At 42.6% G+C, this 16864-nt stretch overlaps 1 protein-coding gene across 1 annotated transcript in view; it reads left to right on the top strand.

Annotated features, from left to right (window-relative positions):
• The first annotated feature begins 1493 nt into the window (after window positions 1-1493).
• Window positions 1494-16864, top strand: part of SPTLC2 (serine palmitoyltransferase long chain base subunit 2) — an 86701-nt gene continuing 71330 nt past the window's right edge. The window contains exon 1 of the mRNA XM_089522297.1: window positions 1494-1713. Within this exon, the coding sequence (XP_089378423.1) occupies window positions 1594-1713 (120 nt within the window). The 5' untranslated portion in view covers window positions 1494-1593. The remainder of the gene's footprint in view (window positions 1714-16864) is intronic.

Raw genomic sequence — 16864 nt, 5'->3', positions numbered from 1 at the left:
CCTCTCCTTAAATTTCCCAGGGAAAGGGCTGGGTAGGAGAAGGGGCAGGAGGGTGGGGAAATCTTCTCTTTAACTGGCTTCTAAGTGGGGCGTGGAGTTATTAGCGATCTTTCCATATTCCTGGGGGTCTTATTTCCCTAACCCCCTGCTGCAGGCCTTTAGGGGCAGTCTGCACAAGGCCCAAGTCTACCTCCTCAGAAGCATGGAGTGAACAAGTGCTTAGGAACAGACCATTATGAGTAGCGACAGAAATGCAAAACTTGTGGGTGCGGTAATGAGGTGACAAGTTCAGCTTTAATAACAGTCCTTGAGGGACGAAGGCAGGCAGGAGGAAAGGCGTTGCCTAAGGCCAGGGGGGCGGATGACTGTATGGATGGAGTTTGGATAAGAGTTCATCCTAATAAAGTTACTGCCCCTGCCTCTGGGTTTTGCTTTTTCTTTATGGCCCAACCCCGTTTTGTCTGCTTTTGCCAAAGCATCCAGATGGCATTGTTTGTCATTAACTATTCTCTAGTCAACCCTGACTCTGGGACACCTCCTCCATTCCAGCCTTCAGCCCAGGAGGGATTCCAAAACGTCTTCCATTTTGAGCAGGGGCAAGAAGCATGCATTTATACTTCTACGGCCCAAAACACACTGTAGAAACACGAGGCCACTTCTAGCTGCCCTGGGAACCGGAGTTTACTATGGCTCCCAGAGGTCTTTCTGACAGAGAAGGCTAAACGTATCATACAGTGCCCAGGGCTCCCTAGCATTCAGCCAGGGCAGTCAAGACCTGTTCGTCTCGAACTGCATTATTTCTGTAGTATGATTTGAACCATAGGAATGTCAATGAGTGCTTCTCAGTCTTGCTCAAAATGGAGGCCGAAATGTAGGACGTGTCCAGTAAAAAGGAGGACGCCTGGCGCATTGGTTCAGAGCTATTTGCAAATATGGGACTTCCCTCTCTAGCCCTCAAAACATGTTTCCAACTCCCATTGGCTTCCAATGTACAGCCAAAGAGCTCCAAAGCCTCCCTTCCCTTCCGCCTCCTCTTTCATTCTCATCTTTGCGCGCGCGATGCTTGGCTACTTCCCCTTCTTTTCCCCGCCCCGAAAGTGACGTCTCCCTCCTTTGATTGGATCTTGCCAAGGAACGCCACCCCTCCCCTTCCGCATGGGCGCCCCCGTCCCTCCCAGCATCCTCCTCACAGAGAAAGAGCGGCAACGTCCTTCCGCATCTGGCTTCAACTCGATCAGCGTTTCCATCATCTTCTCCCTCATTCGAACGTTGAGCACCAAGCCCCGCCCCCGTGGTGACGTACAGGCCCGTGATTGGCGCCCGCTTCCGGCTGAGTTTCTGGTGCGATAGAGGGCAGTGGCTGGTTTCTAGGCGATAAGAGTTTCTATCGTCTTTTCTCTCACTCCTCCCCGCGCGTTCGAACGTTGAGCAGCAAGCCCCACCCCCGGGGTGACGTAGCGGCCCGTGATTGGCGCCCGCTTCCGGCTGAGCTTCCGGTGCGATAGAGAGGCGCAGCGACGGGCGGTGGTTGGTTTCTAGGCTGCTAACGCCGCCGCCGCCGCCGCTGCTGCTGCTGCGTCTGGAGCCGGCAAGATGGAGCGCGGCCCTGAGAAGCTGGCTGGGCAACCCCGCGCCAACGGCTGCAGCCTCCCAGGAGGCCTCAGGAACGGCTACGCGGTGCGAGGGCTCGCCGGGGCCCAGGCCCACAGCCAGGTGAGCAGGAGGCCGCCTGAGGGGATGCCCCAGGGACAAGCCGCCCGGCCGCGCCTCTCCGCCGCCGGCCTGGGAACGGCGGAGCGAGGGGCTCGGTTCGGCCGCTCCTTCGGCGAAGGGAGAGGCTCAGCATCGGGAGGAGGCGGGAAAATACCCTCATCCCTCCGTATTTGTGGGTTTGATTAATATGCCTCTCTAGGAATCTCTAGGTCCTCCAGGGCAACTCTATGGTCAACTTGAAGTAAAGGTTGCCCCGAAAGCCCTAGAGACCCTCCCCAGAGAGGACACTCGGCTGGGCCTCCGTCGCTCCTCCGGCGCAGTCCCAGGGTCAGCGTCTGTCGGGCGTTGGCCGCAGAGGGCCCGGGTTTCCCAGAGAGGTAAAGACATGGGGCTTGGGTTATTTGTGGCTTTTCAGTGTTAATAATAACAACAACAACAACAACCAAATCTGTTTCTATCCCGCTCCTCCGCAAGATGCCAACAGACTGACATGGCTGTATCTTTGGGTTCCCCCAGAGCCCTCTGGCAGGAGACTCAGGGCCTAGAGAGACTCACTGGAAGAAAGAGATGGGCAGCATGAGCCTTGCTAGACCTCAGTCTGCTTCCTCAGATGCCTTTGGTGCTGCGTCTGGTGGGCTGCAAATGCATCTGAGGAAGGAGACGAGTCTGGGAGCTCATGCTGCCCATTTCTTCCCTTCGGTTGGTGCCAGGAGAGCTCTGGTGCTCTGCGGTGCCCAGGACTTGCTGACACTGAGCCCTCAGGGCTGGTCAAGTGGTCTCAAACTGCATCATTTCTGCAGAGTGTTTTGAACCTATTATCTGTGCTACATTAGAGCTGTGATGTATACAAAAGATTCTCCTTGCTGCCTGTTATGCCGGGTCAAACTGGATCTCAGTAATCTCAAACGGGGTTATTTCTCCAGTGGGGATACGGCTGAATACTCCCTGCCCCCCACTGCTTTTATGTGGTTATTTGAAGGACGTTGTTGTCATTGTTGTTGATTGCCTTTGAGTCGACCTGGACCCATGGCGGCCCTGGGGATGAGACCCTCCCAGACCCCCTGACCTCTGCTGTTCTGCTTAGTTCCTGCAAAGCCATACCTGTGGCCTCCTTCATAGAGTCCACCCACCTCTCTTTCCGCTTCCCTCCACCTTTCCCAGCATTATTGCCTTTTCCAGTGAGGCAGGCCTTCTCTTTATGTGGCTAAAGTACATCAGCCTCAGTTCTGTCATCTTTGCTTCCGGGGAGATTTTGGGCTTGACCTTGTTAATCTTTTTGGCTGCCTACAGTGTCCTCTGCCCTCTTCTCCAGCACCACATCTCACATGAATTTATTTCCCTCCTATCCGCTTCGCCACTGTCCAGCTCTCTCATCTGTAGATGTAGATGGGGAATACTGTGGCTTGGATGCTTTTAACTTAACGCTCAGTTGTACATCTTTACTCTTTAGGATCTTGCTTCATGGCTGCCTTTCCCATTCCTAGTCTTCTTACTTATTGGCTGCAGTCTCTGTTCTGACAAATGTTTAATCAAAGTTACATGAAGTCTTTAATTATTTTAATGTCCTCATTTTCTAGGTTTCATGTATGTAGGTCCTCCATGGTTGTTATTTTTCTTTTCTTTATGTTTGGTAGTAAGCCTGGCTTTGCACTTTCTTCTCTGACCTTCCTTAGTAATTGTTCCATGTCTGTGATGTTTTCTACTAGTAATATGGTATCATCTGCATATTTTAGGTGGTTAGTGTTTCTTTACTCCTGCCTCCCATCTTCACTCCTTCTTCTAAGTCTGGGTTTTTAGCCCTAGCTAAAAGGTGGTTCCATCCTTGCTTTCCACATTTCAAGAAGCAAATGGAAAGGGAGAAGGCTTACTACTCCCCAACACAACTGCTGTTGCTTTGTCTTCACTGTAATTTCCCTATTTGAATGAGCTGTTAACGTGCAAGACCTCAAACTCAAAGAAGACATAGGGGCTCGACAGATGACCTCGAAAGGGAGGGCTGGAGCTGCCCGTTTTTACTCCTGAGAGACACTGCAGCAGCCAAACCATGAGGGTTCTCTTTGGTGTGCGTGGCAAATGCCATGAGTGCAGCATTGGTGCACTGTCACCCTTGCGTCTTCATGGTGGCCCCCATGTGGACGGGGCCATGCCATGATGGTGCTGCCGCTGTGTGATACAGCTCAGGAGCATGCGCTCGCTCCGCATTCTCAAGTCCTAAAATCAGCCCCAGACCGTCGCTTTCAGACAGTCTGTACCGGCCTTAAATTCTTTCACTCCATTCATAGTTGTCACTTTAAAGAAGAATAGGCTCAGGGCTTTAAAGTGTCTTGTTTTCTAAGGTGCATATTCTAAAAATGCTGGGGGGAAATGTATGTTGGGTTTCATGTTGTCTTCAGATGTGGTAATGGGTGTTAAGAAATGCTGATGAGACATCCTCAGAGGTTGACAAAGTTTAGGTATGATAGAAGCGTCTTGGATTTTAATGTTTAGTTCACTGTGCCTTGTGTAAATCTCAGTTGGAACATCTTCATCCTAAAGCCTTGATTTTTTTATAGTGTGGCTGGCATGATGAATACCAAAAGGGTGTAACCTTCAACTTAGCATGCTGTGCACAACTGTATAGAACAGCAATATTTAGCGTTTCTTGGAAAGATCACAAGTTTTCAGTGTTTTCACCAAAGGTGAGACTGTCTACAGTTGACAAGTATAAGGTGCGTAATTTACTCCTGGAAATGTGCTGAAACACAAACTGTAGCTGCACTGACAAGATCTCAAGATGTATTGCCCATGTTTGACAACTGTCTTGAGATTCACTATTATTTATTTACTTGATTTATATGCCACTTCTAAGATTGAGATGGAAGACAGCTTCTAGCATAATTAAAATATTTCCAATAAAAGTGAAAATTATATATTAAAACAGTGATTAAGTTAAGTGCAATGCCATATATTGGAAACAATTTGAAGGCACACAACAACAACAACAACAACAGAATATTAACATGCCTGTTAAAATATTAAACACTAATTAAGCACAGTTGTTTGTTGTTGTTGTTTACTCCCTCCAGTCAGCCCTGATTCTTGGCAACCTTATAGATGAGATCTCCAAGACTCCCTATCCTCTGCTGCTCTGCTTAAGTCATGTTCATTCATGTTTGTGACTTCCCTAGTTGAGTCTAGCCATTTGGTGTGTGGCTTTCTCTTTCTACTGCCCTCAACCTTTCCTAGCATTATTGTCTTTTCAAATGAATCTTGTCTTGTCTTCTCATGATGTAGCCAAAGTGCAATAGCCTCAGTTTTGTCATTTCGGCTTCCAGGGAGAGGTCTGGATTGTTCTGTTCTAGGACACATTTGTTTGTCTTTTTGGCCACCCACAGTATTGTCAGCACTCTTCTTCAGCAGTACATCTAAAATAAGTTGATCTTTTTTCTTAACCGCTTTTTTACTGTCTGACATCCGCACACAGCGATGGAAAATTCTGAGGCTTAGTCCTGACTTTGGCGCTCAGTTGTATGTCTTTGCTCTTTAGGATATTTTCTAATTGTTTCATCTCTGCCCTTCTCAATCATAGTCTTTTTCTGATTTCTTGGCTGCAGTCACAATTCTGATTAATGTTTGATCCAAGGAACAGGAACTCTTTTAACTATTTTGATTTCTTCGTTGTTTAGGTTGAATTTATATATTTCTTCCATGGTCATTATTTTTGTTTTCTTTATGTCAGCATTAAGCCTGCCTTTGCACTTTTGTCTTTAACCTTCCTTAATAATTGTTCAGATCTGAGATGTTTTCCACTAGTAGAATGGTATTGTTTGCATACCTAAGACTGTTGATGTTTCTTTCTCCTGTCTTCACTCCTGCTTGTACAACACCACTAACTGTATTTAAAAAATTAACACTAAAACATGAGCAATAAATATTAAAAAGTCCAGCACATGTATTTTAAAACCATTGACTCGCAGGCAGGCAGTTGCTGAAGGCCTGCTTCAATAGAAAGTGGAAGGGCAGACAGCAGGGTTGTCTCGTTCCTTATCAGCTACTTTTCCTCCACAACTTTTAGTTGCATGTATTTATTTAAACGCCCACAGGGCAGCAGTCTTATCAGCAATATGAAATATACAACCATCTTCTTTTATCGTGTAGAGGTGTATTCTGTTCACGTTGAGTTAGTATGTAACAATGACTTCATGTAAGTGTAATTGTACTGTTGTTGCATTCTGGTATCAGCTAAGAAAATTCAGTGGTTTCCGTGATTGGCTTTTGTTTTTGTAGAAGGGCGTGTTTGTGGCACTTTAAGGAATCAGGATTTTTGGCATGTATTTCTTTTTTTATTGTGACTAGCCTCTTAGTTCTAGCAGACCTATATTTAAAAGTATAATTTATTAGGATTCCTGCTCAAACCAGTATTCCACAAGATCAGGGAAATCAAAGGAATGTTCAAACCAAGGACTAGGACACTCTGTGACAATAAAAATAACACAATTCAAGACCAGGAAGAAATAAAAATACAATGGATGCAATGCACAAAAGAACTATATAAAAGAGATGACAGAATTAAGGACAGATGGAAAAAAAGAGCCATATGAAGATGAACCCAAATTCTAAAAAACAAGGTAGATGCTGCAATAAGAGAAATGGCGAAAAACAAGTCACCAGGAACAGATGATATTCCAATTAAACTTCTGCAATCCACATTGACAGAGTCAGCTATAGTGCAAACTAACATATGTCAAGAGATATGGAAAACGAAACAATGGCCAACAGACTGGAACGATCAATATACAACCCCATTCACAAAAAAAGGAGACATAAAAGATGGTAGCAATTATAGAACCATGGCACTAATCTCCCATGCAAGCAAAATTATGCTCAAAGTTCTACAACTTAGACTCCCACCATACATGGAGAGAGAAATCCCAGAGGTCCAAGTGGGGTTCAGGAAAGAAAGAGGAAATAGGGACCACATTGCAAACATACGATGGATAATGGAGCACACCAGGGAGTCACAAAAGAAAAGCAGTAGGTGTTTTATAGACTATAGCAAAGCCTTTGACTGCATAGATGATGAAAAGCTATGAAATGCCCTTAAAGACATGGGAGTGCCAACACATCTGATAGTCCTGTTGAGGAATCTGTACTTAGGACAAGAGGCTACTGTCAGAACAGAACACAGAGAAACAGAATGGTTCCCAATTGGTAGAGGTCAGACAAGGCAGCATCTTATCACCCTACCTGTTCAACTTATATGTAGAACATATCATAAGAAAAGCAGGCTTGGACACAGAAGAAGGAGGAGTGAAAATAGGAGGAAGGAATATGAGCAATCTGAGATACACATATGACACCATAATACTAGCAGAAAACCTCAAAGACCTGGAATAACTACTAAGAAAGATCAAGGAAAAATGTGTAAAGGTAGGCCTATTGTTGAACATAAAGAAAACAAAAATAATGACCACCGAGAACCTACACAATTTGAGCTGGACAGTGAAGAAATAGAAATAGTAAAAAAAATTCTCATACCTGGGATCAAACATTGATAGAAATGGAGACTGCAGCCAGGAAATCAGAAGAAGATTAAGAATGGGAAGGATAGTTATGAAAGAACTAGAGAAGATCCTAAAATTCAAGGATATACAACTGAGCACAAAAGTTAGAATTGTACAAGCTATTGTATTCCCTATTGCCATGTATGCATGTGAGAGCTGGACAGTTAAGAAGGAGGATAGGAGGAAATCAACTCATTTGAAATGTGGGGCTGGAGAAGAGTGCTGAGGATTCCAGGGACAGCCAGAAAGACAACCAAATGTGTCCTGGAGCAGATCAAGCCAGAAATAGCACTAGAAGCCAAGATGACAAAACTCAGGTCACATCACTTCGACACATCATAAGAAGGCATGAATCATTGGGGGGGGGGGGGGAAGCAGTAATGCTAGGAAAGGTGGAGGGAAGTAGAAAGAGAGGAAGGCCACATGCAAGATGGGTGGACTTTATTAAAGAGATCAGGAGTATAAGTTTGCAGGAGCTGAGCAGTGGAGGGCAGAGGGTCTTGGAGACGTCTCATCAGCAGGGTCACATGGGTTGAGATTGAGGCAACAAGCCTGAAGGAAGGAGACTCTGCCCTCCACAACTGCCATCTGCTGGCCTGAGAGGGAGTTCGCCAGGCAAGTCCAGTTCAGGGCTAGCCTGGAAGAAGGAAGAGCCCTCCCTCCAATCCATCTGCCTTGGTCCAGGCCTTAGAGGGAGAGAAGAACCACTGGACCTCATCCCCTTTCCCTCCATCATTCCCTTCTCCTTTTGTTTCGTGTCTTTTAGATTGTAAGCCTGAGGGCAGGGAACTGTCTGATTAAAAATAATATTGTAAGCCGCTCTGAGAGCCATTAGGGCTGAAGGGCGGGATATAAATACCTAAATAAATAAACAACAAACAACAACAAACCTTCATATTCAATCCTTGGAATAACATTAATAGTTTTATTACTGTAACTGAATGAAAGTCTCTATGAAAAGGTGTAATGACTGGGCCACCAGTCATTTGAGGACTCCTTCCAAACCACAAAGGGTTAACCCGGGGGGAGGTACATGCTAATGAGAGCTTACATCACATGCTAATGAGCAGCTACATCATAGCTGATGTAAGGCCCAACTGGCCAATCAGAGAGTATGACCGCGGATTTTGAGAACCTTCCTCTAGGGGGCCTTAAAAGGCCCCGGGCTCCGTGTGCTCTTTTGTCTCCCTTTTCCATCTTTTGGGGAGCCATGTGTTCTTTGTTCTCCTTCTTTGCATTTGTTTTGGGAACCAGCTGTTGAGCCTGTGCCAAGGGCAGGCTTAAGGGATGCAGGTTGAGCTCAACAAAGAGGGCCAGCTCCCTGCATCCAGAAACCCATCAAGGACTGCAAATCCCATCACTGTGTGAGTAGCTTAGGAAATGTGTTAGCTAGTCCGTTTAGGCTTTTGTTATGTTATCTAATAGCTTGCTTGAAATGAGCATCTTGTAACTATGCATTCTGTACCTGCAAGGCAAGGAGGCCTTGCATGAATGATATCTTCTTGCTCTATTCTGTCTATTTAGAATAAATACCTTTTATTTAAAAGTATCTGCTGTCTCTGCTCCTGTACACGTACCTTAGCTCGGTTACTGATTGCTTAGGTTAGCAAGGAAAGGAAACTAGAAGTCCTTAGCAAGCCCAGTGTGTGCTAAGGGGAGTTCATTGGAGATTCACTGGGTGGTGGCAGCTTGACTAGAGGGTCTCAGGGGGTCTCATTCAGCTCAGCAGGGCGTGGGAATGGAGACCTAGGAGACTCTAGGGGGAAATTAAAGGGATCCTCTGGGGCTAAGGGCCAAGAACAGAGTGGCTGTGTGGCTGCTTAGACCCCAGGGATCATCACATGGTAGGCAGTGGTGGTTTTCGGACTTCGGAGCATCACAAAAGGGAAGGAGAAGTCTACTGTTGTCCAACTGCTATACAGTTGTCCCTGCGGATTTGCGGAGGTTAGGGGAACAGAACCACTGCGAATATGAAAAATTCATGAATAAAGTAAGCCCTTCCCCATCGACGCCTGGGACGGCTGCCTGAGGCATGGGAGGGGCCAGAGGGAGCTTGCCTAGCTCTTCCACTGCCCTCCCCTGCCTTTAACCAGCTCTGGGTGTCAGTTAAAGTTACTGGAGGGCAGGTGGATGAGAAGAAGCAGACACAGACCTTCTTCTCCTCATCCCCTGGCCTTTTGGTCCCTTCCCAAAGCTGGCTAAAGGGACAGAAAAGTGAGGGGATAAAGAGAAGAAAGTCCAAGGAGAAAATCCTGAGGTGGGGGGAGAGGAGGAGTGCACGCCAGCGGGCTTAATATTTGTGAATAATCAAAACTGCAAATGCGGTTTTAGATTGGATAAGTTCAGTATATCTGAAGCAATCAGCGAGGATTATAATAAATGATCAAAGAACCGAAAGTATTTTGTTGTACAGAGGTACCAAACAAGGCTGCTCTCTATCGCCCCTTCTTTTCATTCTGGTCTCAGAAACTTTGTTAATTAATATAAGAAACGAAAAGCTGATTCATGGTGTAAAGCTCAAAAGAGAGCTTATGCTGATGATAATGTGTTAACCTTAGAAGAACCCCTATTCAGCTGTGGAAAACTGTTAGAACACCTAAGTAAATTTGAGAAGGCCTCGGGTCTTAAAATTTAATGTCGAAAAAACAGCTGTAATTACGAAGAACACGAGACAGGAAAATCAGACTAAACTTAAATATATTGCAGGATTTAACATTACTGATAAAATAAGGTACCTAGGAATTATTTTGACAAACAAGAATTCAAATCTGTTCAAGAATAACTATAAAAAAATGGTTAGAAATTAAAAAAGAATGGAAGAAATTGCAAGATTTAAATCTTTCATTTTTGGGGAGAATTACTGCTGTTAAAATGCTGACTACCAAAATTGTTATTCTTATTTCAGGGCATCCCTATTCTAAAACACGAGATAATATTTAAAGAATGGCAAAAGCAACTAGCAGACTTTGTGTGGGCTGGCAAAAAGCCAAGAATCAAATTAAAGATCCTACATGATGCAAAGGAAAGGGGTGGGCTCACCTTCCCAAAACTAAATCTTTATTATGAAGCTAGTGTAATTATGTATTTAAAAGAATGGATAACTCTACAGAACAGAAAATTATTAAAGTTGGAGAGTACGGACAATAGGTTCGGATGGCATGATTATTTATGCTACAACAAGGTAAAAGCAAATTGAAATTTTAATAACCATTACATCCGAGCCTCAGTCTTACGGGTCTGGAACAAATATAAGGATAGAATCTCCCCCAAAATACCTCTGTGGCTATCCCCTCACGAGCCTTTATATTGTATTGACCCAAAATGTGAAGAAACATGGATTAAATACAAAGATTTGATTGATATAAGAGGTAATATAAAGACCCACGAGAAATTAATAGGAGAAGGATGGGACATAGGCTGGTTTCTCTATAGACAGTTATACCAAAGATACAAACTAGACAAAAAACAAGGTGGCTTCTCTAATTGTAATTCCGAAATGGAAGAGATTCTATGGAGCTTTGACGATAAAACATTATCCAAAATATACAAGAAATTATTAGAATGGTATACAGAGGATGAGTTGATAAAGGAATCAATTATTAAATGGGCTCAGAATTGTGGGAGGGAAATCGAATTAGAACAGTGGGAGAAGTCCTGGGACAAAAGAATGAAGTATGTTAAAGAAAATTACTATAAAATTCTGTACAGATGGCATTTAACACCGGATAAAATAGCTAAGATTTACAAGACTGGGCAATAGAATATGCTGGAACTGTCAGAAAGAGATCGGTACCTTTTACCATTTATCGTGGATATGCGATAAAGCGAAAATATTTTGCAAACATATATATGATGAAATATATGAAATATAGGGGGTAAAACTGAAGTTCAATGCTGAGACCATGATATTAGGTATGTTAGAAGAAGAAGAAGGAAAAAGACATGGGAAAACCATATTTTATATGTTAACAGCCGCTAGGCTTGTTTTTGCAAGATTCTGGAAGTCGAACAAATTAATAGAAATCGAGGAATGGCGAGTTAAGATATTTCATATGATGGAATTAGATTTACTATCACATAAAGTGGAATGTCAGGATAGCTCTAAATGGAGGATAAGCTGGGAAACACTCATACGATATATGGAAAAAAATGGGGAAAATAGCTAATTGGGTTGCAAATATGGATGGAATTATCTGAAACTCTCAGAGCAAACAACAAAATAAAAGATGGTCCGTCTGGAGAGTTTCTAGATATAAATTCTAGATAACAGGTACTAGCAATCCAGGATAGGTCGGAAATTAAAACACAGAAACATAAGTATGTTGTGTAAAGGGGTGACCCCTTGTTAGGATTAGGCTGAGAAAACTACATCATGTAACTAAAACTGGTAGCTCATATATTGTTTGGTTTTAGTTGGCATTGTGTGTTTTTTTTAATTAAACTATAAAATATTAAGATTTTTTTTGTTTTCAAGATTATAGCATGGGAGATAAGCAAGAGAGATTTCTGCAATTTATGTCAGTGTCACAAGTACGGCTCGTGTTAGTAAGCATGTCGAGATTGTTCCGGTTTCTTTTGGGGGGAACAAGAAGTAATTTGTATCTACTAATGAAATGAAACGTAAGAGAATTTAGGTATAGAGGGGGATATGGGGGAAATGTGTGATTAATGTACTCGATTTTTTTAATGCTTAATAGAATTAATGTTTATGCATCATGAGAATCTAAATGCAATAAAGAATATTTTTTTGAGGGGGGCGCAAATGCTAAGTCCGTGAATCTGAAGGGACAATTGTACTTCCTGTTTCTAGCAGTTTATAGATACCTTATTGCCATTTTCTTCTCAATTCATGTGCAAACTTAAATGATGCTAAACATCTTAGAATTTGGTGAGACTAAATTTGAAGATCCATACACAGTATAATGCTGTAAAACACGCTGTAAAAACAGTTTTAAAAAAATTAGCAGCATTGCATGCCATTTCTTGTCTTGTGAAAAACAGAGAAATTACCCTACTCACATCCTTCCCCCCCCTTGACTAATCTACAGACCTTTCTATTTATGTGCTACAGTAAAAAACTAAAAAACTAAAAAAAACAAACCTCTCATTCCTAGTGTTTGTTCATTGCCTTTCATTGAAATTACTGTACTAGCTTGAACTTATTTATTTTAAAGTATTTCTGTGTTGCCTCCCAGTCCACAAAGGCTCGGAAGGCAATGAACAAATAAAAACCAATTAATACAATAAAAAGAGAAAAAACATTTTAAAAACAAATTAAAATACTATTTTAAAAACTCCTAAAAACAATCCTAGAATCCAGTTTTAAAACAGTCAAAACTGAATGGATTCCTGATGGTACTTTAACGTTTTCTGTTGCTTTGGCAGGCGATCCTGTTGAAGCCCTGCTAATCCCTGGAATAAGAAAATGGTCTAGACAGTGGACACAATTGTTCCTAATCATCTCCTCCTACTGAGTAGAGTAGAGCCACCCCTTGATTTGCTGGAGAACTGGGGTGATTAAATGAGTCAGGAATGGGGGAGACAGAATTGATGACAGAAAACCTAGAGCAAATCTGGTCAGACACAGGCTAGTGCCCTTTGGAAAGCCTACACCATGGCAGAAGTAGCAGGATAGAAATAATTATTCTCTACCAACAGCATTTCATAGTAAGTTTCTCAAGTGGTAAGGGGGCTTTCACACACTCCCTCAACAGCAGCAGCATCTAGACCTCTCAGCAACCTGCTGTGAAGAATTTGCATGACACTTTGCAGGTAAAATTACTTGCATCTGCTCTGACATGGATGCTATGTTGATTAAGGTCCAGTGGATGTGATCTCTGCTCCTGCTTGTCTCATGTTACTGGAGAGGTTTCCGTGAGGATGGGAACTAGATCCTTGGAGAGGAGAAAACCACCACATTATACCCTTCCTTCCTCTTTCTCACCTCCGTCCTTTTAATCTCTGTCCAGCATTCAGCTGCACGCATTATCACATCCACCCACCGCTCTGACCACATCTCTCCTGTGTTGGCATCCCTTCACTGGCTCCCCCTCCCTTTCCGCATTCAGTATAAGCTCTTGCTGTCCACGTTTAAAGCCCTCCATGGACTGGCCCCTCCCTACTTATCAGACCTTCTTTCTCCTCACCTTTCCACTCGGGCCCTCCGTTCTGGTAGTCAAGGTCTGCTATCTCAGCCCAGGATTTCCTCTGCCCCATCCCAGATTCGCCCCTTTTCACTCGCTGCCCCTTACTCCTGGAACCTTCTTCCCCCACAAGCAAGAGCCATCACTTCTTTAACCAGCTTCAAAACGGAGTTGAAGACCATCCTGTTCAGGGCAGCGTTCCCAGGCATTGCATAATTGTCATTTGCTATTTGATGTTCTCTTGTTGCCTGTCTTATTGAATCATTTCCTGTTTTGTTATGTATTTTATATGTATTATCCTACTAGAGAGGCCCCTTCCCCACCACCACTCCCTTTGTGTTGTGTCTTTTTAGATTGTAAGCCTGAGGGCAGGGAACCGTCCAATTTATTATCATTATCATTATTATTATTATTATAAAAGCAACCAGAGGGAAACTTGTAGAATGAGGGGTGGGAGTGAATACTTCATTGCAGGAAGGCAGAGTTCTGTCGTGTCCAGGAGAAGCTGTGATGAGTCCTTAACTTAAAAAAAAATACAAAATAACCCTTTTTGGATTTGACCACACTAGATAAATACTGGCCTCCCAGCTCCACGATTTCTAGGATGAAACAGATCGAGGAAGAGCAACAGAGTTGTGTGAGGCATTTAGTGCTTTCTAGAGCCAAGCAACTACCTTTGCTAAATCCATACTAAATTGCAAGAAGTTAAGCTATTGCATGTTTCTAAAATCTTATTGAACATATGACTAGATGTTTTTGTGATGTAGTAGTGCTTTGCACATTGCCAAAAGTGAAAAGAAACACCTAGGGAGATAAACTGGAAAGTTCTGAATGAATTACACTGGTCCCTCTACATTTGCTGGGGTTAGAAGTGGAGGACCCATGTGAATGTTGAAAAACCACAAAGAACAACTGCTATTCTTTTTACCTAAGAGAACACCTCTCTAGGAATCTCCAGGTCCTCCAGTGCAACTCTGTGATCAACAGCTGCCAGAAATTGACCATAGAATCTCACTGGAGGACCTACAACTGCCTAAATAAGTCTTTTCTCTAGGACCTTCTAGTTTTTCCAGCACAACTCTGTGGTCAACTTTTGGCAGAGTTGCTCTGGAAGACCTAGAGATTCCTAGAGAGAACATATTAATCAAATCCACAAGTAATTAAATCCGCAAAAACCAACGCTTCAAATGTGGGAGGGCCAACTGCAGTAATAGTGTTTCCTAAAAATCTTCAAAGATCCTCACAGAATGCTGTGTTAAAGAATTCAAGACAATAAAAGCTTAATAACAGAGTTAACACGCATATTGCTATGTAAAACACAACAAAAGCATAATAAAGAACTATTAAGTGGTGAATTGAAATTAAATTATAGCAGTTCTTAGAATCTTATGACAAAATTATTCTTTTTGTGAAATTTGGAACTGAGGTAAGGTTGCAAGTTTTATAGTATTAAAATCCTGTTTTGTCTTCTTACCAACCGAACCTCCCAGTTAGGATGTATTTCCAGAAGAACATGGGTGGAATGTGACCATTCAGATTTTGCTCAACCACAATTTCCAGCATACCTCATAATTGTCTCTTATACCTCAGACTGCTGGGAGTTGTAGTTGAACAGCAATTTGGAAGGCTATACAATTCCTTCTGTGTGCTAGAAGTACCTGCTTGAGATGGAATTCTTAGGTGGGGTGGTTATCTATGACATTTATAGTCTAAAAACTCCTGAATTGGGCCTGACATTCATGACTGTTGCCTGTGATCCAGAAAAAAATGGAGTACTGTACCACTGGGTTTAAGGACAGCACTGCAAAACGTTTTTAGTAGCATATCCAAGAAGTTAGTGAAGTTTGCTGATTGGCAGATTCCTTTGTAATATGTGGGTTGTTATAGAAGCAATGAAGTTGTGAATTTCAGAAACAAAGGGTCTTGCTTTGTTTCTGAAATGCTGAGTGTTGGAAATAGTTCTCTCTGCTCCTGAAGAGTTTCTAGACAATTTGGCTGGCTGATGTTTATCTTTGTCATTGTATTGTGAACTTCAGTGTGAAGCTATCAGTGTGGCTAACAAAATAAAAGCAATTCATATACAAAAACAACATTGTACTAACAGGAGGGCAACAGGATAATAGTACTGTATTAGAAATATTTTGGCTCAGATTAGTACATTTTCATCTAAACTCCATGAGAAATAAAATAGTCTCCACTCTGGGAGGAGAACTTTCCAGAAATAGGTCTTCTCACTTGGAATGGCTCATTTGAAATCACCTCTGGCCATATTTCTGACAGTAATGGGCACTGAAGAAGATCTGGATTGTTGAGAAAACTTTATGTCAGGGAAAGCACTCCTCATATTCAAGCTGTTTCAAGCATTATGTCTTTGGAATTACAATTTCTGTAGTTTCCAACATAAATTCTAGCTGTAACTTACAGAAACTTAGTGCCATTACATTAAAATCCATGGATGCTTGAGCCCCATTAAGTATAATGGCACAGTAAAATGGTGTCTCTTATATAAAATGGAAAAAACAAGGCTTGCAGTGTAATACACAATTGGTCCTCGGCATCCATGGATTTTTTTAACCGTAGATTCAGCCAACAATGGCTTGAAAATATTCAACACACACACACTCCAAAAGCAAGCCTTGTTTTTTCCATTTTATATAAGGGACACCATTTTACTGTGCCATTATACTTAATGGGGCTCGAGCATCCATGGATTTTAGTATCCACAGTGGGGTTCTGAAACCAACCTCCAGCAGTTAAAAAGGGTCCACTGTAATTGCCTTCATATAATTGAAAATTTGAGTTGCCATCACTCTTAAGTATTCAGTCCAGCTTCACATCTCGACTAGTAATGTCTACCTATGTGAAAGTGTTTTACTGCTGAGAGTCTGTTTCCAAGTACAAACTGGCTAAAAATACCTTATTGAGTATTAAGATCGTTGGTAGGAGGCTTTCTCTTGGTCTCACCACCATCACAGTTGATGCTCCCAGGCAGTGGACCTTCATTCTGTGACAGGCTAGGTTGGCCTCTGCTCTGCTCTTGCTCTGTTGACAGACAAAGACATTTTTATTTCAACAGCTCTTTGGTTGTGAACTGGTTGTTGCAGAAGAGTCCTTGAATGAAAGATGTTGTACTTCTATCCTTATTGCTGTGAATTATTGTTTCTGATAAGTTTGCTTATTTCTGTATGTGTATTTTTAACTTGTGTATTAGACATTGTTTTAGCTATATTTTATTTTAATCTATGTGGCAAACTGGCTCAGGTGTCATGTTGGGGAAAAGGTGGAATATGAATTAAAGAAAAGAAAATGGGAAAGGGCAACATAGCCTCCTGTGGGAGGGAGTTCTACAGTCTTAAAGAGCTATCAAGAAGGCCATCTCATTTATCTTCACCAAATGTGCCTTAATGGTGAAGCCAGAGAGAGCCTTCCTCATCAAGGATTTTAAAACTCAGGCATGTAAATCAT

The sequence above is a fragment of the Sceloporus occidentalis genome, unplaced genomic scaffold (genome assembly GCF_023333645.1).
Source record: "Sceloporus occidentalis isolate IW3139 unplaced genomic scaffold, rSceOcc1.0.p SCAF_4, whole genome shotgun sequence".
Classification (NCBI taxonomy): Eukaryota; Metazoa; Chordata; class Lepidosauria; order Squamata; family Phrynosomatidae; genus Sceloporus; species Sceloporus occidentalis.
The sequence above is the reverse complement of the archived record's forward strand: the minus strand, read 5'-3'. Positions and strand labels throughout refer to the sequence as shown.